We start from the raw sequence: 24,835 nt of genomic DNA on the forward strand, positions 1-24,835 counted from the left end.
GGAGTCCATAGCAGAGTTGGGAAGTGGTAATACCATGAGGGTATTTAAAGTCTATTAAATAATTTTAAATGCTCTTGATTAGTGGAAGCCCATGTGGATCAATGAGTCCTGGTAATGAATGACTGCCGGTAGAATTTTGGATGCCAAAGGTTACTGAGGCTGGGCTGGAGAAGACTGAAGTTATCTTAGGATGGAGGAGGTTGATGGTATCAAACTGGAAGGCTGAAGAATGTGGAGATGAAAATCTTTGTAGCAGAAAATCAATGGGATGCTCACACTCCTGCTTGAAATAGAGAGACAATGAACCATCTGGTTCCCGAACTTTTTTATGCCATGGACCAATACCATTAAGCAAGAGGTCCGTGGACCACTGGTTGGGAATCGCTGTTTTACAACAACACTTAATGAAGATCTAGCATCAACAATGAGTGTATGAATGTTAAATACAACAGCTTTGCTTTCTTGATTGTAAAGCTTGAAATATAGTTTCAACCATAGACTTAATTTCTTCATATCATCCTGTGGTTTACTTGCCACAATGCAGTCCTCTTTAGACAGAAATTAGGGTAGTACAATTATAGAATATGAAAAATTATAGAATAAGTGTATTAGCAGAATTTCTGTCTAAAGAGGACTGCATTGTGGCAAGCAGACCAAAGGATGATATAAACAAATTAAATCAATTTTACTTCGAACAATTTAGAATTTTAGATCAAAAACCAAATTTTAGACCAGAAGAAGCCAATTATATCAACTGCACATCTTCGGCAGGAAGCAATACTAGCTAATCATTATCATTGAGAAATCATCTGTACACTAACCATGTTATTAACCTATTCTGTGTTTGTAACGACTCAGAGAATCATATAAGGTTTTCCTGAGAGGCTTGACTAGCAGGCTTCATTTTTGCAGCAATTCTAGTCCAAGGTTTTAATTTTGTATTAGGGTTAGGTACATTTTCAGTGAGAAATTCTGCGGACCATGAATAGATTATTAATGACATTGTTTTTTTCACTTTAGGCACTGATGGTTGATCTAGGGGCCGATCGCTTCCTTCGACAGGTAAGAATTTTTTTAGAATAAATAACTTTTTAAACATCTTTTAAAAGACAGTTGGACAGGAATGTGGATGAGAAAGATTTAAAAGAGAGTTGTGGGCTAAATGCTGGCAAATTGGTCCTGCTTGGATGGAGCATTTTGGTTATCAAGGATCAGTTGGGCTGAAGGGTCTGTTCTAGTGCTTTATGATTCTGTTCCTCTGTTCTACCCTTGTATGAAAACTTAGATTCAACGTTATCATCAAGAATATTATATTTGTGCAGATGATTATTAAACATTCGCCGATATGCAAGAGTGTAATTGGAGTGCTAGTCTAGAATGCTGTGAACAATGGGATGCTGGTGAAATCCCACAGTTGCTTACTGAGTTTCAGTAAAAACCCTGACATAATGGATAAGGGCCAGGTGAGAAATAAAGGACAGTGCAACTGAATGGTGACCTTGCAGAAGTCCTGGGTCCCTTGCAGTAGCCTCAACTGTAGGCAAGGACACAGGCTGGATTCCCTACAGATAAAACTATGAGTGATTGTTGAGTGTTGCTCAGATAAATTAACGAAAGGTGTTCCCTTACAAAGCCTAAGCAGCCCGCTTTCTAGGTATTGGTTTTGCCCGGATAATCTTGCATTAAGTCTGCTGCACATACAGCGTAAAAGTCCTGAAGTCACCCAGCTTGATTTTTCCTGCCCAATAATATTGCAATTTATACCAATGCTGGTCAAATCTGGGAGTTATTTTCGCCACCTTGGGAGATCCTTCCCATTGTCATTTGGGTTTTAATTCTGCTTTTTCACCTCTTCAAGATGATTACACTTTTCCTGGTGAGCTGGGAAGTTTGAACAGTGTTGCATTATCAGCACAAATGTGTGGGACAAGGTACCTGGAGAAAATGGTTCTTTTTCTGTCCAATGTTTCTGGTTTTATGATCAAGCCTATTTCAGAATATTTGGTTTCAGTAACATGTTTGAGACCATCCTGAGACCTGCTGTTCATGGCTTTTGCCAACGAGGTATTCAGCAAACAGAAGTTAAATCCTTGATGCAGATGTTTCCAAAACCTGGAGACCAGATGTCATCAATACAGCATCAACCATTTAAGATATTTTGTGAGAGATTAGAATAACCTGCAGGCTTGCATTAAACACGCAGCGCTTCACAATGAGTCGACCCACTTCCTACAGATCCGAAGGAACATTATTGCAGTTTAAAGAAAGCAAATCATTGAGGATGTTTGAATTAAAAACTTAAAATTAGTTTTTGAGGATCATGAAGTTAGGTGTTCAAATTCTAAGTTGCTTACTCAAGCAATAGTTGTCTTGCATCCTCGCCATAAATGTGGAAGCTGGGGGCTCGTTGTGTACTACACTTTATGCAACAGAACAAGTGCAGTCAAGCACAGAAACAGAAACTAAACTAATTAAAGTTGAGAAGAATTTCAGTTGTATTACAGGAAGTGTTATCTTGGTGCCAATATTGAACTGTTTTGTAGTTTAACAAGTTTTAAAAATGTGCTCTAGACAAATATTTAACAATGATTTTTTTATTTGATGAGGAGCATTGATTAATCCGATGCAACATAATATATGAATCTTTAAAGAAATTACTTATCCTCGAGATACTTTTTCATGAAGTGAATATCCCTTTAGAGTGCTCCAAACGTAGATTAGTTGGTTCAGCCATTATCTGATGAATGAAGGGGACAGTAAGGTGGATGAACATCTGCAAATTACATTACTTCATATATTTATTGACAGGTACAGCTTTGTAACAGGCCCTTCTGGCCTAATGAGCTGCACGGCCCGGTTACATCCATGTGGCCTGTACATCTTTGGAATGTGGGCGGAAACCAGAGCAACCAGAGGAAACCCATGCAGTCATGGGGAGAATGTAGAAACCTCTTACAGGCAGTGGCAGGAATTGAACCGACTTCACCGGTGCTGTATTAGCGCTATGCTAACTGCTACACTTCTTTATTATTTAGATGGACGATGAAGACTCACTTTTGCCAAGGAAACTACAAGCTGCTCTGGAGCAGGCTCTGGAGCAAAAGAGTGACCTAGTCAATCAAGATTCAGACAGTGAATCAGATGATGGTGAGAAATATCTTTACGGCAATTAAGAATATCGCTGTCTTCTAAACCTGATATTTTAAAATTATTCTTGGAAGCAGGAAGATAATGTCGGGATAAGACTGTAAGGCACAGGACCAGAATTAGGCCATTCAGCCCATTGAGTCTGCTTCGCCATTCCATCATAGTTGATTTATTATCCCTCTCAATCCCATTCTCCTCTCTTCTCCCCATAATCTTTGATGCCCTGAACCTATCAACCTTTGCTTTAAATATACTCAGTGACTTGGCCCCCACAGCCCTCTGGGGCAATGAATTCCACAGTTTATCTACTCTCGCAGGCTAAAGAAATTCCTCCTCCACTCTGTTCTAATTAGTTACTCCTCTATCCTGAGGCTATGCCTTCTGGTCCTAGACTCAACCACTATAGAAAACATCCTCTCCACATCAACTCCTTTTAGGCCTTTCAATAGTCGATCAGTTTCAATGAGATCCCCCCTCATTCTTCTGAGTACAGGTCTGGAGCCATCAAACACTCCCAGTACATTAACCCTTTCATTCCCTAAATCATTGTCTTGAACGTTCTCTGGACCCTCTCCAATGGCAGCCACATCCTTTCTAAGGTAAGGGGCCCAAAACTGCACCTGTGGTCTGACCAGTGCCTTATAAAGCCTCAGCATTACACCCTTGCTTTTATATTTTCATCCTCTAGAACCAAATGCTAACATTGTATTTGCCTTCCTTACCATTGTCAACCTGGAAATTAACCTCTGGAGAATCTTGCGCAAGGACTCCCTGGTCCCTTTGCACCTCTGACGTTTGAATTTTCTCCCTGTTTAGAAAGTAGACTGTGCATGACCATACACTTCCTTACACTATATTCCATCTGCCACATCTTTGCCCATTCTCCCAATCTGTCCAAAATCTTCTGCAGACTCTCTGCTTCCGCAACACTACATACATCTCCACCTAAATTCGTATTGTCCGCAAAGGTAGCCATAAAGACACCAATTCTGTCATATAAATCATTGACATATAACATGAACAGAAGCAATCTCAACACTGACCCCTGCAGGACACTGCTAGTCACTGGCAGCCAACCAGAAAAGGCCTCCTGTATTCCCACTCTTTGCCTCCTGCCAGTCAGCCAATCTTCTGTATATGCCATTATCTTTCCTGTAATACAGTGGGATCTTATCTTGTTATGCAGCCTCATGTTTAGCACCTTCTCAAAGGCCTTCTGAAAGACCAAGTAAACAACATCCATTGACTCTCCTTTGTCTATCCTGCCTGTTATTGCTGCAAAGAATTCCAATAGATTTGTCAAGCAAGATTTCCCTTAAGGAAACCATGTCAACTTTCGCCCATTTTATCATGTGTGGATTTTATCACATACTTCCAAGTAGCCCAACATGCTCCAACATCTTCCCAATCACTGAAGTCAAGCTAGTTGGCCTTTTTGTTCTCCTGCCTTCCTCCCTTCTTAAAGAGTTGATTGATATTTGCAATTTTCCAGTCCTCCAGAACCTAGTGATTCTTGAAAGATAATTACTAATGCCTCCACAGTCTCTTCAGCTATCTCTTCCAGAATCCTAGTGTGTATCCATCTGGTCCAGGTGTCTTATCTATCTTCAGACCCTTCAGCGTCCAAAGCACCTTCTCCTTGGTAATAGCTACTACAGTCACATCTGTTGTGTGATACTCTCAAATTTATGGCACACTGCTAGCGTCTTGAGTGATGCCAAATACTTAAGTTTGTCCACCATTTCTTTGTCCCCTAATACTACCTCTCCAGTGGTCTGATATCCACTTTCATCTATTTTTTACTCTCTATATATCTGAACAATCTTTTAGTATCCTCTTTTATATTATTGGTTAGCTCAACTTCACACTTCGGCTTTCTTCTCCTTATGTTTTTTTAGTTGCCTCTGTTGGTTTTTAAAAGCCAATCCACTAACATCCCTGACGAAGGGTCTCGGCCTGAAACGTCGACTGCGCCTCTTCCTATAGATGCTGCTTGGCCTGCTGCGTTCACCAGCAACTTTGATGTATGTTGCTTGAATTTCCAGCATCTGCAGAATTTCTGTTGTTTGCCACTAACATCCCACTGTTTTTTGCTATATTTTATGCCCTCTCTTTTCCTTTTATGCTGTCTTTGACTTCCCTTGTCTTATCCTCCCTTTAGCATTTTTGGGATGTATTTATCCTGTGCCTTCTAAATTGTTCCCAGAACCTCTAGCCACTGCTGTACTGCCATCATACCTGATAGTGTTCCCTTCCAATTACCTTTGGCCAACTCCTCTTTCATGCCTCTGTAATTTCCTTTGATCCACTGTAATACTAATACATCCAACTTTATCTTCTCCCACTCAAACTGCAGGGTGAATTCTATCATATTATGATCACTGCTTCCTAAGGGTTACTTTACCTTAAGCTTCATAATCAAAGTTGGTTCATTACACAAAACCCAATCCAGAATTGCCTTTCCCCTAGTGGATGCAATGACAAGCTGCTCTAAAAAGACATCTCGTAGGCGTTCTCTGAATATGCTGTCATGGGATCTAGCACCAACTTGATTTTCCCAATCTACCTGCATATTGAAATCCCCCATGACATTGCCTTTTTGACATGCCTTTTCTATTTCCCATTGTAATTTGTATCCCACATCTTAGCTGCTGTTTGGAGGCTTGTATATAACTTCCACCAGGGTCTTTACCTTTGCAGTTTCTTTTCTCTATATCACAAGGATTCTACGTCTTCCAATCCTATGTCACAACTTTTTGAGAATTTGATTTCATTTTTTACCAAAAGAGACACCCAATCCCCTCCACCTACCTGCATGTCCTTTCGATACAATCTGTATCCTTGGATATTAAGCTGTCAACTATGATCTTCTTTCAGCTACAACTCAGTGATACCTGCCAATTTCTTAACTGTGCTGCAAGATTGTCTATCTTATTCCACACACTGCATGCATTTAAAATAACACCTTTAGTCCTATATTCATCATTCCTCTTGAATTTTCCCCATGTTACACTTTAACTCATCCCACAGTCTGAAATTTTGTCCCATCATTTGCCTGTCTTTCCTCATAGCCTCAGTACACACTGCATCTACTTGTATACTAACTGCCCCATCCTCAGCCCTATCATTTTGGTTCCCATCCCCGTGCCAAATTATTTAAACCCTCCCTAACAGCTCTAGCAAACCTACCCACAAGGATATTAGTCAGACTTGGTTCAGGTCTAACCCATTCTTTTTGTACAGGGCAAACCTACACCAGAAGAGATCCCGATGATCTAGAAATCTGAAACCATGCCCCCTGCACTGGTTGCTCAGCCATTCATTAATCTATCAACTCATCCTATTCCTAGCCTCACTGGTGTGTAGCACAGGCAGCAATCCAGAAATGACTACCCTGGAGGTCCTGCTTTTCAGCTTTCTTCCTAACATCACATATTCTCTCTTCAGGATCTCCTCTCTATTCTTACTTAGTGAAGATAGGTTCCACAACTTCCAGCTGTTTATACTCCCCCTTTAGAATGCTGTGGACCCACTCCAAGACAGCCCTGACCCTGGCACCTGGAAGGCAAAATATCATCCTGGTTTCTTTTCTTATTCAAGTCCACAGCGTCTTCTGTCTGCTTCTCTGACTATGGAATCCTCTATCACTACTGCAATCCACTTCTTTCCCCTTTGTTTCTGAGCCACAGAGCCAGACACAGTGCCAGAGACCTGGTTGCTACGGCTTCCCCCAGTAGGTCATTGCCCACAACTCTATCCAAAGCGGTATACTTATTGTGGGGAATTGTCACAGGGGTATTCTGTATTAGCTGCCTATACCCATTCCTTCTCCTGACAGTCATCCAGGTACCTGCCTCCTGCAAGTTAAGCATTGCATTCAAGAGGAAAATAATTTTGACGCAAAATTCAAATTTGTGGAATAAGAAAACCAACATTATTAATAATGTTCTGGCACAAGTAATAACGTTGATTTTGTAGTAAGTGAACGACTGGCATTCAGTTGTGATATTGGCACCATTTCTCTTACCCTGGTGGTTTTGCTGATAATCTGCATTAAAACAACTCATAGCACGTCAGCCTTCAGGGCAGCCTAGTGGCTAAGAACTGATTTCTTCACGTGCTTATGAAACTGTGCACGTGGAAGGAATTTCTGGAATAGCTCCTTTTGCCAAGTAATAAGCTTCCAATAAAATGAAAATCAGCATTTCCAAAAGCTTCAGACTGAGGAAAGTCCCAATGCAAGCTGTTGCAAGGTCTTTCTAAGTTAAAGCAATAGTTACACAAAGATTTTGAAAGTTTACAGAGATTTATTTCTCCTCCCAGTGTAGCTCATACAGAATTGCTCCTATGTCCCGTGTGCTCATCTTGCATAAATCCCCATTATCATTGCAGGGAACTGATAAATCCTACAACATCTGGTTGTCATGGAGGAAAAGAATCATGGAAGAGGAAATGAAAATATTGAAACCATTAAATTGAAGGCTCATTCTGGTCTCATTATAACAATTGATAAATATTCATAAATGTGAGAAGGGCATTTTCACTGGGCCAGCTCAAAGTTTACTGCACCAATGACTTCCATTCAATGGGTTCAGTTAATCAACCCCCCAACCCCAACAAGAACATGATCTCTCTTCCAAAACACCTCTGTTTACACCAGCATTTTTCTACCACTCACCTCTTCTCTGTACCCTGGCATTTTGCTCACTTACAAGCCTAATTTTTTTTCCCACAAGAAATACAAAGTGCAAATTCTCTTTGCATTTCTTGCCATTTTTAGACAACCTTCTCCTTCCTTTCTTTGTGAATGTTTCAGTTCTTTTTCTGCTGCATCGCCCAACATGCCACTCCAAACCTACTACTTTGCTCTGCACAAAACGTAGCCCTGACTTCTTTCTTTTGAGCTTCATGCCATTCATTTTCACCTTCCCACAGTTACATCCACTTTAACTGTATCCAAACAACCCTTTTTCATGCTAATGTGGTTATTCTGCTCCATTCTTAGATTAAGTTTGAAGTTACTACCTCTAAATGCTGATAAATATTTGAATATTCTGTTCCTGGAAACTCTAAACAAGAACTCCTAATGTTTTTCTGAGGCCACAATCCTGGCAAGCATCACTTGGAAAGAAATCAAGACCTGGACCTTTGATTAACAGCTAATTTTGGGCAGCAAGAGAACTTTAAAAAGATGGAAAGGGAAGCACGTCTCAACGGACACTAGCACATTGGCCAAGGCTCCAATCCACTGATATTTGACATGAATGCCATGTTCTGGGCTTAGTTATTCTCTTCATCTTTCACTTACACTCTTGGCATTGTGAATAGCAGATGGCCAGCACATAATGGTACATCTCACAGCTTTGAAAACTGCTTTTCAGCTGACACCAGTGCTGTGAAATCCAGCCATGCTAGAAGTAGGGAAAGGGAAGAAAGCAGTGAAGGTGAAAAACTTAAACTAAAGTAACCTTTTATCTTGTCCTTGTTCCCTCAGAGTGCAACACATTGAATAATCTGGTCTCGGAAGCCTTCATTCGTTTCTTTGTGGAAAATATTGGCCATTATTCATTATTTTTGACCCAAAACGAGAGGAGTGAACGAATATTCCAAAGAGAAGCTTTCCGCAAGTCAGTAGCTTCCAAGAGTATCCGACGCTTTCTGGAGGTCTTCATGGAGTCACAGATGTTTGCTGGATTCATACAGGACAGAGAACTGCGGAAGTGCAGAGCAAAAGGTAAAGCTGAACGCTAGGGGCACAATATTACCTCAGCTTCTCTACTAAATATTCCAGAGTTCTCTTCTTTTAATCTACTAACACCAGTAGTTTGGTAAGAAATATGACAACTTTTATAATTCATCAGACCAAATTGTGAAATGACTGATCTACAACCACTCTTTCACTGCAGCAAACATAGCTCAGAGTACTTTTATTATATAGGACCCAGGATTGGATAAGAAAATCAATTGTATTGACTGGTCATTTTATTTTCTGATTTGAAATGCACCAAAATTTGTGACATCTGTTGTCTTGGTATTATTGCACTTCAAGTTCTTTTTAAAAAATCTGTCAAGTGATTGAGCTTTAAAAAATTGTATCTTGAGTACAATATCTACCATAAAATTGGTATGTAACCTACTCATTAATTCTTTGATTCTTCAAAGGAAGTGTAAGTGGCTTGAGCAGCATATGATTTAGCATAAGAGCATGGCAATGATATTATTGTGCAGTAACTGTACAAGTGTGTTGAAGTACATTCTTAGCAAAAAGTACACATCAACGTTGCAATATTAGATTCAATAACTGGTGACAGATTAACGCAAGCTATTGAGAAGAGTACAATTCAGTAACGGTTTAGCTGTCTGTGACCTCAGTTAATGCTAACTATCAGGTAGGAGGTACAGAAGCCTGAAGGCACACACTCAGCGGTTCAGGAACAGCTTCTTCCCCTCTGTCATCCGATTTCTAAATGGACATTGAACCCTTGAACACTACCTCACTTTTTTAATATATATTTTCTGTGTTTTGCATGATTTTTAATCTATTCGATATATATACACACTGTAATTGATTGATTTATTTTTTTATTTATTACTATTATTGCATTTTTTTTCTTCTATGTATTGCATTGAACTGCTGCTGCTAAGTTAACAAATTTCATGACACATGCCGATGATGATAAACCAAATTCTGATTCTGATTCTGTTGGTGTTAAAGCAGGGAGAAAGGGCAACCCTTCTCTGGCAGTGAAAAGGAGGCAGTAAAAATACATGGACAGATTATATATTTTTCATGTAACACAAGGTTGCATTTTACTTGGTAGCAATTGCAGTTTAAAGTTAAAGCAGCAGTGGCTTCAGCAAACTGCTGGTAGTAATAATAAGAAAGGAAGAGTTTACTGAACATAGTAGAAAAGGATATTGAACAGTCTTGTTCCTATTAAAGTGGAATGTTGGGAGACTCAAGAGATAAGAGTGTAGTTGGTTTAGCTTCCTATATGTGCATTTATACTTTCTCTGGCACTCAAGAACAAATGTAAAAGCTGCCCATGTGTTGTCCTTGCTCTTCTGCTGTGTCCATCATCTTCTGCTGCTCTGCTTTATCAAAAGAATTAAAGGCCTGAAAATGATTATCTCAGTATAAACTATATTCTTTGGCTTTACTTTGTCACGTCTATTGTATTCATCAACTAAACTTCTTTCGAATCTTCTCTTCCATGCAAATTCCTATCTTCCTCCCCCCACCCAATATACACCAGATAATAAATGCCCACACTGAGAAATGAAATATAACTTCCATCTATCCACCTTCACTTGGCACCTGCTTTATCATCAAGAACAGCTCATTTAAATTGAACTCTCCTCAGTAGCTGATGCCGCATTGAAAAAGAAACAAGCTTAATGCCAGGAATGATATAAAAACATTGGGAATGTAAGGAACGATTTCAAATGAGGATTGTCTAGAGGTCACATTAACAGTAAATAGTACAAGTTTACAGAGCCGTACAGTGCAGAAGCAGGCCACTCGGCCCATCGGAGTACATGTAGAGCAATAGTAAATAAAGACAAGGGGGAAAGGATCATCTTGTGCTCACCAGATCGAACATCAAAGGTAAACGTTCCCAAGGAAAATGTTAAAAAGGAAATGAAAAGTCTTATCATTTTACTCCAAATAAGAACGATTTAAAGAGTACACCATCTGATGCTATGCAACCCACCCAAAATGCTGGAGGAACCCAGCAGGTCAGGCAGCATCTATAGAAAAGAGTGAACAGTCGATGTTTCAGGCCGAGACCCTTCATCAGAACTGAAAAGGAAGGGAAGAAGTCAGAGTACGAAGGAGTAAAGAATACATCTGCAGCTGTAGTGATCAAAGATTAAACAGAAAACCCTGTAGTTCCATTTAGCTCACGTGCACAACTATATCTCCCAGACACTGGACATTAAAAGGAAAAATATCCTATCACATCTGTTCAATAAACTAAAAACATTATTGCTAAAATTAATAGGTAACAATGACACAAAAATGGTACAGAGGTTCCATTATTTTCCACAAAATTTACGCCCTCACTCAAGAATTAGCACACTATATTGTGTCACTTTCTGTGGGTAATGTTGAGTCTGGGTTTGGTCTGCAGAGCTCTGATACCAATTGAATGTAAGCAATAGTTGACTGATGTGAATGAAAATATTAAGCCGGACGACTTTAAGAATCATAGATATTTACATCACAGAGGGAGTGTATTCAGCTCATTATGTCCATCCTGCACAATAAAAGGGCCAATTAGAATACTTGCATTACCTAGTTTTCTGTCCATTAAAGGTTATCAATCTTCAAGTGTTCATTCAGAATGGTGAGAAGTTCAGACATTAAGTTTCAGGTCCCTGTTGCTGCTTGGGTGAAATATTTTTACTTGCCTTGTCTCTAATCCTACCACTTTTCTCGGGGAAATGGGTCTCTGTGATCACCTTGTCTAGTCCTTTCAATTTTTTAAACATTTATTAAATGTAGTTACTTGTGACAAGGCTGGGTTTGTTTCTTTTTGAACAATGGAACAGTTGTATGCTCAGTCTCTCCCATCTGAGCCACTGAAGCTTGTAAATCCTCCAGAGATGTCAAAGGTCTCTTGGTGGCCTTCCTCACTAGTCCCCTTCTTGCACGGTCACTCAGCTACAGGCAGATTTATTGAATTGACTTTATTTCTTACATCCTTCACATACATGAGGAGTAAAAATCTTTGTGTTACATCTCTGTCTGAATGTGCAATGTGAAGGGATGGGTTAGTAAATTTGCTGATAATGCAAAGATTGGGGGTGTTGTGGATAGTATGGAGGGCTTTCAGAGGTTACAGCGGGACTTTTATAGGATACAAAACTGGGCTGAGAAGTGGCAGATGGAGTCCAACCCAGATAAGTGTGAAGTGATTTGTTTTGGTAGGTCAAATATGATGGCAGAATATAGTATTAATGGTAAGACTCTTGGCAGTGTGGAGGATCAGAGATTTCTTGGGGTCCAAGTCCATAGGACACTCAAAGCCACTGCGCAGGTTGACTCTATGGTTAAGAAACCATACGGTGCATTGGCCGTCACCAATCATGGGATTGAGTTTAGGAGCCGAGAGGTAATGTTGCAGCTACATAGGTCCCTGGTCAGACCCCACTTGGAGTACTGTGCTCAGTTCTGGTCTCCTCACTATAGGAAGGATGTGGAAACCATAGAAAGGGTGTAGAGGAGATTTACAAGTATGTTGCCTGGATTGAGGAGCATGCCTTATGAGAATAGGTTTAGTGAACTCGGCCTTTTCTCCTTGGAGCGATGGAGGATGAGAAGTGACCTGATAGAGGTGTATAAAATGATGAGAGGCATTGATCATGTGGATAATCGGAGGCTTTTTCCTAGGGCTGAAATGGCTAGCAGGAGAGGGTATAGTTTTAACGTGCTTGGAAGTAGGTACAGAGGAGATGATAGGGGTAAGTTTTTTAGGCAGAGAGTGGTGAGTACGTGGAATGGGCTGCCGGTGACAGTGGTGGAGGTGGATACGATAGGAACTTTTAAGAGACTCCTGAATAGGTACATGGAGCTTAGAAAAATAGAGGGCTCTGGGTAACCCTAGTAATTTCTAAGGTAGGGACATGTTCGATACAGTTTTGTGGGCCAAAGGGCCTGTATTGTGCTGTAGGTTTTCTATGTTGCCTGAGGCACATTTCATGCATCGCTGCTTTATATTTGATACGTCAGCCAATAAAGAATTCTGTATGCCTTCTTAACTTTCTTACCTATCCATCCTGTTATCCTCAGAAATTTGTGTGCGATCACTCCAAGACTCCACTGTTCTACTTCTTAGCATTCTACATTCATCACGTATTCTCCTTGTGTTAATTCTCCCTGGTGCATTAACCCAATGCTATGGATTTGATTTCATATATTATAGTTATGCTCTCCTAACCAGTCCATTGACACCTTCCTGTTGTTTAGAGAGTATACTTTTTTACTCTCACTGGCCGTTTTGGGATCATCACACAATATATTAATTATACCCCCTACTTAAATCAAAATCACTTGATTTATGAAAGAAAATATTTTGTTAAGTGAAATTTAATTTCTGGAATTTGGAATTATGGAACCATTTAAGAAGTGCATTATGATGGTGCAATGTAGAAAGGCAACGTCCATTTTAAGGACCCGCATCACCCAGGATATGCCCTCTTCTCATTGTTACCATCAGGAAGGAGGTGCAGAAGCCTGAAGTCACACACTCAGTGATTCAGGAACAGCTTCTTGCCTTCTGCCATACAATTCCTACATGGACATTGAACCCATGAACACTACCTCACTTTTTTTAAATATATAATTTCTGTTTTTGCACTATTTTTAATCTATTTAAAATACATATATACTTACTGTAATCAATTTACTTTTTTTTCTTTCTATATTATCAAGTATTGCATTGAACTGCTGCTGCTAAGTTAACAAGTTTCGCGACACGTCGGTGATAATAAACCTGATTCTGATTCTAGATCCTTTTATGAAGAGATTGAAACACTATTCTTCATAGTGAAAGGCAGATTTGTAAATCAAAGACTTGTACCTTAAAATGTTAAATGACATTTTAGTGAAAATTTATAAATTGAGGAATACTAATGATATATACCACATAGAGAATGGGATATATATATATATAGTACTATGCTTGCACAGTAATATGTCCCAGCAATTGATACTTGCCACAGCTCTCTATTGATAAATTCTCAATGATTTCGATTTCTCGCAATGAGCCAATTTTTAAACCATTTTTCTTAGGATTCTAAAAAGTTTTAACACCCTGATCAATCTGTCATATGGCACGTTTTCTAACATCTGGCTCACATTCACATTGTTGACATCAAATTTGATATTCACAATCTTGTTATCTTTCCAAACACTATCCAATTCTCATTAACTGTTCTAAGTTCACCCGCGTCCCTTAAAATGCTGACTTACACTGTTTCTATTTTTTTTGTTCAATAATTATTGTATTGTTAATGGTAGCTATAAACTCAATCAAACTACTGATATCACAGGGCAAATTTCCTGGCCTTACAGTGGCCCATCGCCCAGGGTGCCAAACGTAGCTTCATTTTGTCGCAGAAATTAGCACTATTTTCTTCATATTTACCTACACGGTATTGTATTCCATGGAAAGTGGGTGAAGACAATTCCCCTTAGCTCCTGTTGTTGCCCAATGCATGTTAGGTTTAACGATCATACTTCTTAGTTTAAAAGTATAGCTAAACTATTTGAGACCAGTCAAAATAATTAAAATATGTATAAGTGGTTGAACAGTAAAGCCTAAACCAGGATCAATATTTTTGGGATGACCCCAGGGGACGGCAGAGTGGGAGAAATAGAAATCTGCAGGGCATTTTAGCAGCTGATTTCACCAAGTCAACCATGGATTAAAGATTACAAAGAGTCACATTACTGACAGACATTCAAAGGAAAATGCTTATACCACTTCAGAGACTGTAGCAAAGCAGTGATAATGGTTCCAGTATGTTAAAGCTCAACATGTGGTTAGATCAAAATACACGTTACAATCAAGCATCAAACATATCAGTTTTACTTGAGCATCTGAAAATTTATAAACCTTCCTAAATTTAAAATTTCTTAAATTGATGTTTAAAGTAATGTTGATTAATAACAAGCAGAAACAATAGTCTTTAAATTGTTATTATTCTTCCTTAACATATTAAGTACTGAATTTTTCTGCAAAGATATCATATAATAGGTTTTAGATTAACTTCTTTCAATCAGCTAAACTTTGTACAAATATGTTATAGGGAAGATGAACCTTACAGATGTAGCTTTGTTTGTGTCCTCTCAAATACCTCCCAGTATACTGCAAGTTCTAGTTGTACAGTGTTTGCCTGTGCGAATTCCAACCTGCAGGTGAGCTGACCATGTGACTGTAATAAACACAGGCTTGATGTCATTGGTGAGCAGATTTCACCCTTTGGTGCATCTTATTATTTTCCTTCAAGGATATCAAAGCTGATGGCTTCATTGTCTTTCCAAATGCATGGAAGTTAGTAAGCCCATTCAGTCTGCAACAGGGCACTCTATGGTAGAGATTTGGAAGAACTGCATTTTCTACCATTTCAATCACTAGGTTCTTTTCAGCATTTGATCTAATGAATAGAATTTGAAGAGGGTTCCCTCTGCAGTTTGTAGCAATCTTATATTTTTAATTCAATATTTATACATAAGCTTATAGAGAAAGTGACCTTGAACTTGTAAAATTGGTGATGCACCATGAACTGCTTACACATTTGTAGGACTCCAATAAATTTCTGCAGGTTTGCACCATTGGATTGTCCATTGATGGACAGCCTCCAGTGTCCATCAATTGAAGTTAGAAACAATTCTCCTCACTGGACCCACAATGGAGGCACATCCATGACAGCAAGCATTGATTTCCAAGATCTTTTGAGACTAAATGTTGCAAGGTTAATTATTTTAGCAATAGTCACAGCTATTCTGGGATCACACACTTAAACACGGTAGACATGTTGGTAATTTACTTTGATCAAACTCACAGCAGGAAATGTGCTACCACGTGTATGTATCACCAATTAAACTTTTCTTATAACTTTGACTTCTCCTGTAGCAGCTGATGAAGTGCCATCGTTCACAGCCATATTTAGTGCTGGTTTATTGTCTTCCCCTCAGGTCTATTTGAGCAGAGAGTTGAACAATATTTGGAGGAACTGCCAGACACAGAACAGAGTGGAGTGAACAAATTTCTGAAAGGACTTGGTGAGTACTTTCACACTGAATGTTCAAACTGTTAAAAGAATAGCGAATCCAAAGGGTGTAGATACAAAATGATCCAGGAGATAGAAGAAGAAGTGATGACATATGGATAGATTTATTTCATTGTTATCCACATAATACTCTATTTAACCACTGCTCTTTTTGACTATACAAATGACATCAATGCAGGTATACTAGACATAATTTCAAATTGTAGGTAACAAGACCATAAGGTATAGGAGCAGAATTAGGCCATTTGGCCCATCGAGTCTGCTCCTCCATTACATCATGGCTGATCCACTTTTTCTCGCAACTTCAATCTCCTCCCTTGTCCCCGTATCCCTTCACGGCCTGGCCATCAAGAATCTTATCAACCTCTGCCTTACATGTACATAAAGACTTGGCCTCCACAGCTGCCTGTAGCAAAGGATTGCACAGATTCACCAACCACTGGCTAAAGAACTCATCTCCATTCTAAAAGGATGACCCTCTATTCTGAGGCTGTGTCCTCGGGTCTTGGACTCTCCCACCACAGGAAATATCCTCTCCACATCCACTCTATCAAGGCCTTTCATCATTCAAAAGGTTTCAATGAGGTCACCCCCTCATTCTTCTGAATGCCACTGAGTACAGGCCCAGAGCCATCAGATGTTCTTCATATGACAAGCCATTCAACCCTGGAATTACTTCTGTGAACCTCCTTTGAATCCTCTCCAGTTTCCGCACATTCTTTCTAAGATAAAGTGCCAAAACTTGCTCACAATACTCCAAGTGAGGCCTCACCAATTCTTTATAAATTTTCAACATTACATCCTTGTATTTATATTCTAGTCCTTATGAAATGAGTGCCTGCATTGCATTTGATTTCCTCACCACAAACTCAACCTGCAAACTAACCTTTAGGGAATCCTGCACAAGGACTCCCGAGTCACTTCACTTCTTAGTTTTTTTGTATTTTCTCTCCATTTAGAAAACAGGCAACCCTTTTGTTTCTTCTACCAAAGTGCATGACCATGCACTTCCCAACTTCTTTGCTCATTCTCATAATCTGTCTAAGTCCTTCTGTAGCCTCTCTACTTCCTCAAAACTACCCACCCCTCCACCTATCTTCAGATCATCTGCAAACTTTGCAATAAAGCCATCAATTTCATCATCCAAATCATTGATATATAACATAAAAAAGAATCAGTCCCAACACAGAACCCTGTGGAACACCACTAGACACCGGCAGCCAGTCAGAAAAGGCTCCCTTTATTCCCACTCTTTGCCTCCTGCCAATCAGCCACCATGCTAGAATCTTTTCTGTAATACCATAAGCTTGTAGCTCGTTAAGCAGCCTCATGTGTGGCACCTTGTCAAAGGCCTTCTAAAAATCCAAGTACACAACATCAACCGAATCTGCTTGTTACTTCTTCAATTAATTCCAACAGATTTGTCAGGTAAGATTTTCCCTTGAGGAAACCATGCTGACTATGGCTTATTTTATTATGTGCCTCCAGATACCTTGAGACCTCATCCTTAATCGACTCCAACATCTTCCTAACCACTGAGGTCAGACTAGCCAGCCTATAGTTTCCTTTCTTCTGCCTCCCTCTCTTCTTGGAGTGATATTTGCAATTTTTCAGTCTTCCGGAACCATTCCTGAACCTAGTGATTCTTGAAAGATCATTACTAATGCCTTTATGATCTCTTCAGCCACCACTTTCAGAACCCTGGGTGAGAACCATCTGATCCAGGTGACTCATCTACCTTCAGATCTTTCAGTTTCCCAAGAACCTTCTCTCGTTCTGGTAACTTCACACACTTCATGACCCCTGACATCCGGAACTTCCACCATACTGCTAGTGTCTTCCACAGTGAAGACTGATGCAAAATACTTATTCAGTTCGTCTGCTATTTCATTGTCCCACATTACTACCTCTCCAGCATCGTTTTCCAGCGGTCCCATATCCACTCTTGCCTCTCTTTTACACTTTATGCATCTGCAGAAACCTTAGGTATCCTCTTTAATATTACTGGCTTGCTTACTTTTGTATTCCATCTTTACCTTCTTAATGACTTTTTTGTTGCCTTCTGTTGGTTTTTAGAAGTTTTCCAATCCTCTAACTTCCCACTAATCTTTGTTGTATTACAGTGGTGCTTGAAAGTTTGTGAATCCTGTAGAATCTTCTCTATTTCTGCATAAATATGTCTTAAAATGTGATCAGATCTTCATATAAGTCCTAAAGCTAGATAAAGATAACCCAAATAAACAAATAACATCAAAAATTATACTTCTTCATTTATTTATTGAGAAAAATGATCCAATATTGCATGTATTTGTTAGAAAAAGTATATGAACCTCTGGGGTATTGCCTTCTACAAAAGCTATTTGGAGTCAGATGTTCCAATCAATGAGATGAGATTGGAGGTGTGGGCTGTAGAGGTGCCCTGCTCTTCTCAAGAAAGATCTTTTTATATGCACCCATGCCTCGATCAAAACAACTTTCAGAGGACTTTAGAAGAAGAATTGTAGAGATACCATGAAGCTGGAAAAAGCTACCAGAACATTTCTAAAGACCTGAGTGTTCATCAGTCCACAGTAAGTGAAATTGTCTACAAATGGAGGAAACTTAGTACTCTTGCTACTCTCCCTAGGAGTGGGCATCCTGGAAAGATCACATCAAGAGCACAACGTGCAATACTGAAGGAAATGAAAAAGAACCCAAGAGTAGAGCAAAAGACCTGCAGAAATCTCTAGAACTTGCTGAAGTCTCTGTTCATGTGTCCACTATAAGAAAAACACTGAACAAGAATAGTGTTCTTGGAAGGAAACAACGAAGGAAACCACTGCTGTCAAAAAAAAACATTGCTGTACATCTCAAGTTTGCAAAAGACCACCTGGATGTTCTATAATGTTTCTGGGGCAATGTTCTGTGAATAGATGAGACAAAGGTTGAACTTTCTTGGCAGAAATGTGCACTGCTATGTTTGGAAGAAAAAGGGCACTCCACACCAACACCAAAATCTCACCCCAACTCTGAAGCATGGTGGAAGGAGCATCATGGTTTGGAGTTACTTTGCTGCCTCAGGGCCTGGACAGCTTGCAATCATTGAGGGAACAATGAATTCAAAATTGTATCAAGACATTTTACAGGAGAATGTCAGGATAGCAGTCCATAACCTGAAGCTTAATAGTAATTGAATAATGCAACAAGACAATGATCTGAATGACAAGAGTAAATCAACAACAGAATAGTTTAAAAAGAAGAAAATTCATGTTTTGGAATGGCCAAGTCAAAGTCCTGACCTTAATCCTACAGAAATGTTGTGAAAGGACCTGAATCAAGCAGTTCATACATGGAAGCTCACCAACATCCCAGAGTTGAAGCAGTTTTGAAATGGCCTAAAATTCCTCCAAGCCAATGTGCAGGACTGATCAACAGTTACTGGAAAAGTTTGGTTGAAGTTACTGCTGTACCAAGGGAGTCATACCAGTTATTGAAAGCAAAGGTTCACATACGTTTTCCAACAAATACATGTAAAATTGGATTAGTCCTGTATTCACCCTTTCCAATTTTGTTGCACCATGCTCAGCTTTTTGATTCCTAACTTTGTCTGAGATGTTACCAACATCTGCCTCCACAACCTCTCCACTAAGAATACTATGTTCAGTTCTGGTCAACTCACTACAGGAGGGATGTGGAAACTATAGAAAGGGTGCAGAGGAGATCTTGTAAATCTCATGAGAATAGGTTGAGTGAACTGGGCTTTTTCTCCTTGGAGCGACGGAGGATGAGAGGTGACCTGATAGAGGTGTACAAGATAATGAGAGGCATTGATAGTTAGGGGCTTTTTCCCAGGGCTGAAATGGCTAATACAAGAGGGCACAGTATTAAGGCGCTTGGAAGTAGGTACAGAGGAGATGTCAGGGGTAAATTTTTTAAGCAGAGTGGTGAGTGCGTGGAATGGGCTGCCAGCGATGGTGGGGGAGATGGATACAATAGGAACTTTTAAGAGACTCCTGGATAGGTACATGGAGCTTAGAAAAATAGAGGGCTATGGGTAATTTCTAAAGTAAGTACATGTTTGGCACAGCATTATGGGACAAAGTGCCCGTATTGTGTTATAGGTTTTTCTATGTTTCTAAATTTTCTGACACTCTGGTTCCCACGCCCCTGCATCTCCAGTTTAAACCCCCACTGTGCAGCTTTAACAAACCTTCCCGATAGGATGTTAATCCTCCTCCAGTTCAGATGCAGACTGTCCCTTCTTTACAGGTCCCACCTTCCCTGGAAAAGATACCATTGATCCTAAAATCTTTTGCCCTCCCTCCTACACCAACTCCTTAGCCATGTATTAGACTGTATAATCTACATAGTTCTAATATGAAGCTCAGATGTAGTAAACAATAAAAACTTGATAAACATGGGAGATTCTGCAGATGCTGGAAATCTTGAGCAACGCAAGCAGAATGCTGAGGGTTCTTAGCAAATCAAGCAGCGTGTACGGAGGGAAATGAACAGTCAATGTTTTGAGCTAAGAATAAAAACCAGCAGTACCTAAAATAACTGCTGATCTAGAACACACTGCACAAAAAGATGGTGGAAACAGGATTGAATACATCTTCCAGACATGCCACCATCCAACACTCGAGCTTTGCCCACACTTGCACCAATCTTGTGTAGATTGATGGGCACATTTGCCTTGGGCTCTCAATCAAGGCCTCACTGTGTACAGCTAAGGCCTTGCCCACAGATTACACAACCAGAAAGCAAGCCTTGCCTCATTTCAAAGTCTATTACGATCTTTTAAAACTTAAATTTGCTTTAAAGTATTAAAAAAACATAAGGCGACAATACAGAATTAAGTAATAAAGTAGCAAAACTTATTGATAATGGAATTTATGGGAATTCCAAAGAATAGGGCTTTTCAAACCTACATCAGGTCTGGCTGTAGTCAGATAGATGAGGTGGATTTGCCAGTCTAGTGCAGCATTAGGAATCAAGCAGTTATCATCACTCTGCTTGTCCTAGACTACTGATGATTCCCTTAGGTCAACCACAGTGAGCCTGAATCTACCCAACAATTATTTCTGAAATAATTGGAAAGAAGATGTGTGAAGTTAGAGGGAATGGCAAGAAAATAAAACTGATTGGAATGGATAGTTGTCTCTGTATTATATGAATATATGAAGGCATCTGGAATTTAAGCAGCCAGTGGAAGTTCGACACACTCAAAGTAGAAAGTTACATCAGAGAAACACGTCAACTCTGTGACTCCCCTGACCTGTTTATAAAGAAAACTGGGAACAGAAATAGAACAGCTGTCTTGACATCAGCCAAGAGGAGAGCGAACTGTAACGTCAGCTTAAAATTCTCATTAATGTCAAACAAATCAGGTTTTTGTTTTGAAGAAAATTGCTTATTTTTCTAATTAACAACACTAATGAAACTATTTTCTTACAGGAAATAAAATGAAGTTCCTTCACAAGAAGAGTTAGTTGCATTCATGCTGTGTTGATATCACAAGGACCACTGACTGTTGCACAGCAACTTACTCTGACCCATTGATGTTTTGGAAAAAAGTGGATTACACTTTCAACTTCAGAAAATCATCTTTTTTTGTCAAAGACTGAGCTGTAACAATATCAGAGAAGAATCCAAATACATTTAGCCATGTTCATCTTTAATGCAGATTGGATTGTATATTGTAAATATATTTACTGTGTTTTTATTAGTATTTTATTGTCTGGATTTAGCAGTCATTATACTGAATATCTGTAATGTGTTGACTGCAACAGATTTTTGTAATGCCAGAGTGACTTATGACTTGGAGGATGAATGGTCTAACTGTGCATGTGCAGAAGACACAGTGCGTGTTGGAGATGGAGTGAGGAACTCAATCTTCTCATCGATTTACAGTTTGAGTTTTTTTCTGGTGCGATTATTGAGAATGTATGTGATTCCATCAACTTGGAAATATCCGTTCCTGAATTATATGGAAAACAATGAACTATCAACTTTTCTTTTGCTATAGCTATAGAGTTCAGATTGTATCTCCTTTGGTCCTCTTTTCTGCATTTTGGCAACAAAATGTGATAAAGTTACACTGAAAATACCTGATACATCTTTTGATGTTGCTTGAAAGTTCATAAGCTGCCATAGAAAGAGGCTACTGAATGAACCACCGACTCTCTTCTGTATCTAATGCACTGCTGTAGCTGAGTGTACTGAGGAAGGTGCCGAAGCCTTTACTGCTCTGCTTTTCTCACAGGGTATGACTGGGTAAGCCTTGCTGTATTTCTATGCACCGCTTTTCAAAAAAAAAATAAAATTATTACATTTCTTAGTGGTTGTTTATCAGTGGGAAGTATAATCTAGATGGCAGAATGTGAAGGCGTTGTAAACCTGGTGTTGCAGCAAGAATATGTAGGCAAATGGTGAAGAAATCATGGCACATTTGCCTTCATTAGACTAAGTGCAAGAGTTGCGTCATCATGCTACCCCTCTATAGGATGTTGGTGAGACTGCACCTGTAATATTGTTTGAAGATCTGGTCACCATACTATAAGAACTGATTAAGGTAGAGCATAGATTTTAATAAGATGTTTGATAAGGTTCCCCATGGTAGGCTCATTTACAACATCAGGAGGCATGGATTCCAAAGTGTATTTAGAATTGGCTTGCCTACAGAAGGCAGAGGGTGGTAGTAGATGGATTGTGTTCTGCCTTAAGATCAGTGACCAATGGAGTTCCGTAGGGATCTGGCCTGATACCCCTGCTCTGTAAATGGTTTTTATAAATGACTTGGATGAGAAGTGGAAGGATGATTTAGTAGGTTTGTGGATGACACAGAGGTCAGTGGTGTGGTGGATAGTGCTGAAGGTTATAGCTTGACAAATGGTTAGATGCAGACAGAGCTGAGCTGAGAAGTGACAGATGGAGTTCAACCTCGAAAAGCGTGAATTTGATCCACTTTGGAAGGTCGAATTTGATGGTAGCATATAAGATTAATGCCTGCATTCTTAGCAGTGTAGTGGAACAGAGGGCTCTTGGGGTCCATGTCCATAAATCTCTCAGAGTTGATGTGCAAGTTGATAGGGTTGCTGAAAAGGTGTGTGGTTTGTTGACCTTCATTAGTTGGGGGATTGAGCTCAAGAGTCACGAGGCAATATTGCAGCTCTAAAAGACCTTGGACCACACTTGGAGTATTACAGTTTGGTCTCCTCATCAGTGAGAATGCAGAGGAGATACTGTTTACAGGGATGTGGCCTAGATTAGAGAGCATATCTCATAAGGGTAGGTTGAATGAGCTAGGGCTTTTCTCTTTGAGTGAAGGAGGATGAGCGGTGACAAGATGATAAGGGGCATAGATCGAGTGGATGGCCAGAGACTTTTCCCAGGGTGGGAAAGTATAGGGATGTCAAAGGTAAGTTTTTTTTTCTTTACACAGTGATTGGTAAGTGCATGGAACACAGTGCTAGGGATTGTGGACATTTAAGAAATTCTTAATTAGGATGATAAAAAAAAATAATGGGCTATAGGATAGGGAAGGGTTAGATTGATCTTAAAGTAGGTTAAAATGTTCAAAGGGCCTGTACTGTGCTGTGCTGTAACATTCTATGATGTGATTAAGCTGGAGAGGGTTCACAAGCATGTATCCAGGGCTGGAGGGTTTGCATGCTGAGGCGAAACTAAATAGGCTGGGACTGTTTACCATGATGAGGAAAAACTTCTTCACACAGTGGTGAATCTGTGGAATTCTCTGCCACAGGAAACAGTTGAGGCCAGTTTATTGGCTATACTTAAGAGGGAGGGAGTTAGATATGGCCTTTGTGGCTAAAGGGATCGGGGGTATGGAGAGAAGGCAGGTATAGGGTTCTGAGTTGGATGATCAGCCATGATCATACTGAATGGTGGTGCAGGCTCGAAGGGCCGAATGGCTTACTCCTGCACCTATTTTCTATGTTTCTATGTTTTCTATGGAGCGAGGAAAGACAAAACGTGACATTAGAGTTTTAGGAAATCATGAGGGGCGCAGATAAGGTGAAAGGTCACAGTGCTTCTTTCCTAGGATAGGGGAGCTTAAAATTATAGGGCACAGATTTAACATGATCTGGGATAGGACTGAAAGTGGAGACATTTAAGGTGACCCAAGAGGCAAGTTGTTCCACACAGAATGATGATGACATCGACTCAGACCTGAGAGGCCAGCATCGGGCATTTTCATGCTTTACAAGGCACAGTTCGAAAGGCTGTGTGGGGCACCACTCCTTGCACAGACATTTCGCAGTATTATTTTATGAGGCCGAGTTGCGAGCTTGACATCAACCCGGCACGGGGGCGGTCTGTCACTGGATCGAACTCGGGAATCTCTGTTCTCAAGCCCGGCGCTGATCTCACTGCGCCACCAGCCAATCTAAACACAGAAGGTGGTGAGAATATGGGATGAGCTACCAGAAGAAGTGATAGAGGTAAGTATAATTACATTGTTTAAACAAATTTGGACAGAGTCATGGATAGGAATGGCAGAGAAATGGGTCAATGCTGGCAAAAGAAACTAACTTGTGAAAGCACTTGGGCCAGCATGAACAAATCAGATCATGTTGAGACAAGTGAAAGGTAAGATCACCCCTCCCTCCAGCATTCCCAAATGTTCTAATAGTTCCCTAAATGAGATGTGGACACCTCTGAGAAGACCAGAATCATCCAATCATCTTTGAGAAATTTTTTGAGCATGTAAGTGTTTGGAGCTGTGCTCTGCTGATCCAGGCAAGCAGAGAGTATTCCAGCACCCTTGTAAACAAAACCTCCAATGTGTCACTAGGGACATGTCACAGGATGAGAGTCATTAACTCCAAGATGTCAGGCCTTTAACCTGGGGTGTAATGCAGCTGGTCCAATTGTGCATATAATC

General features: G+C 39.9%; 1 protein-coding gene across 6 annotated transcripts in view; it reads left to right on the forward strand.

The window, feature by feature from the left end:
* dennd2b (DENN domain containing 2B) overlaps window positions 1-22,271 on the forward strand; it is a 521,803-nt gene extending 499,532 nt beyond the window's left edge. For all 6 annotated transcript variants that reach the window (XM_063061873.1, XM_063061872.1, XM_063061875.1 and 3 more), the window contains 5 exons: window positions 1,021-1,062; window positions 3,036-3,147; window positions 8,642-8,881; window positions 15,854-15,940; window positions 21,385-22,271. In XM_063061873.1, coding sequence (XP_062917943.1) covers window positions 1,021-1,062; window positions 3,036-3,147; window positions 8,642-8,881; window positions 15,854-15,940; window positions 21,385-21,419 — 516 coding nt within the window. In that variant the 3' untranslated portion in view covers window positions 21,420-22,271. The remainder of the gene's footprint in view (window positions 1-1,020; window positions 1,063-3,035; window positions 3,148-8,641; window positions 8,882-15,853; window positions 15,941-21,384) is intronic.
* Window positions 22,272-24,835: the final 2,564 nt, after the last annotated feature.

Source organism: Mobula hypostoma, chromosome 11, assembly GCF_963921235.1.
Source record: "Mobula hypostoma chromosome 11, sMobHyp1.1, whole genome shotgun sequence".
Lineage (NCBI taxonomy): Eukaryota > Metazoa > Chordata > Chondrichthyes > Myliobatiformes > Myliobatidae > Mobula > Mobula hypostoma.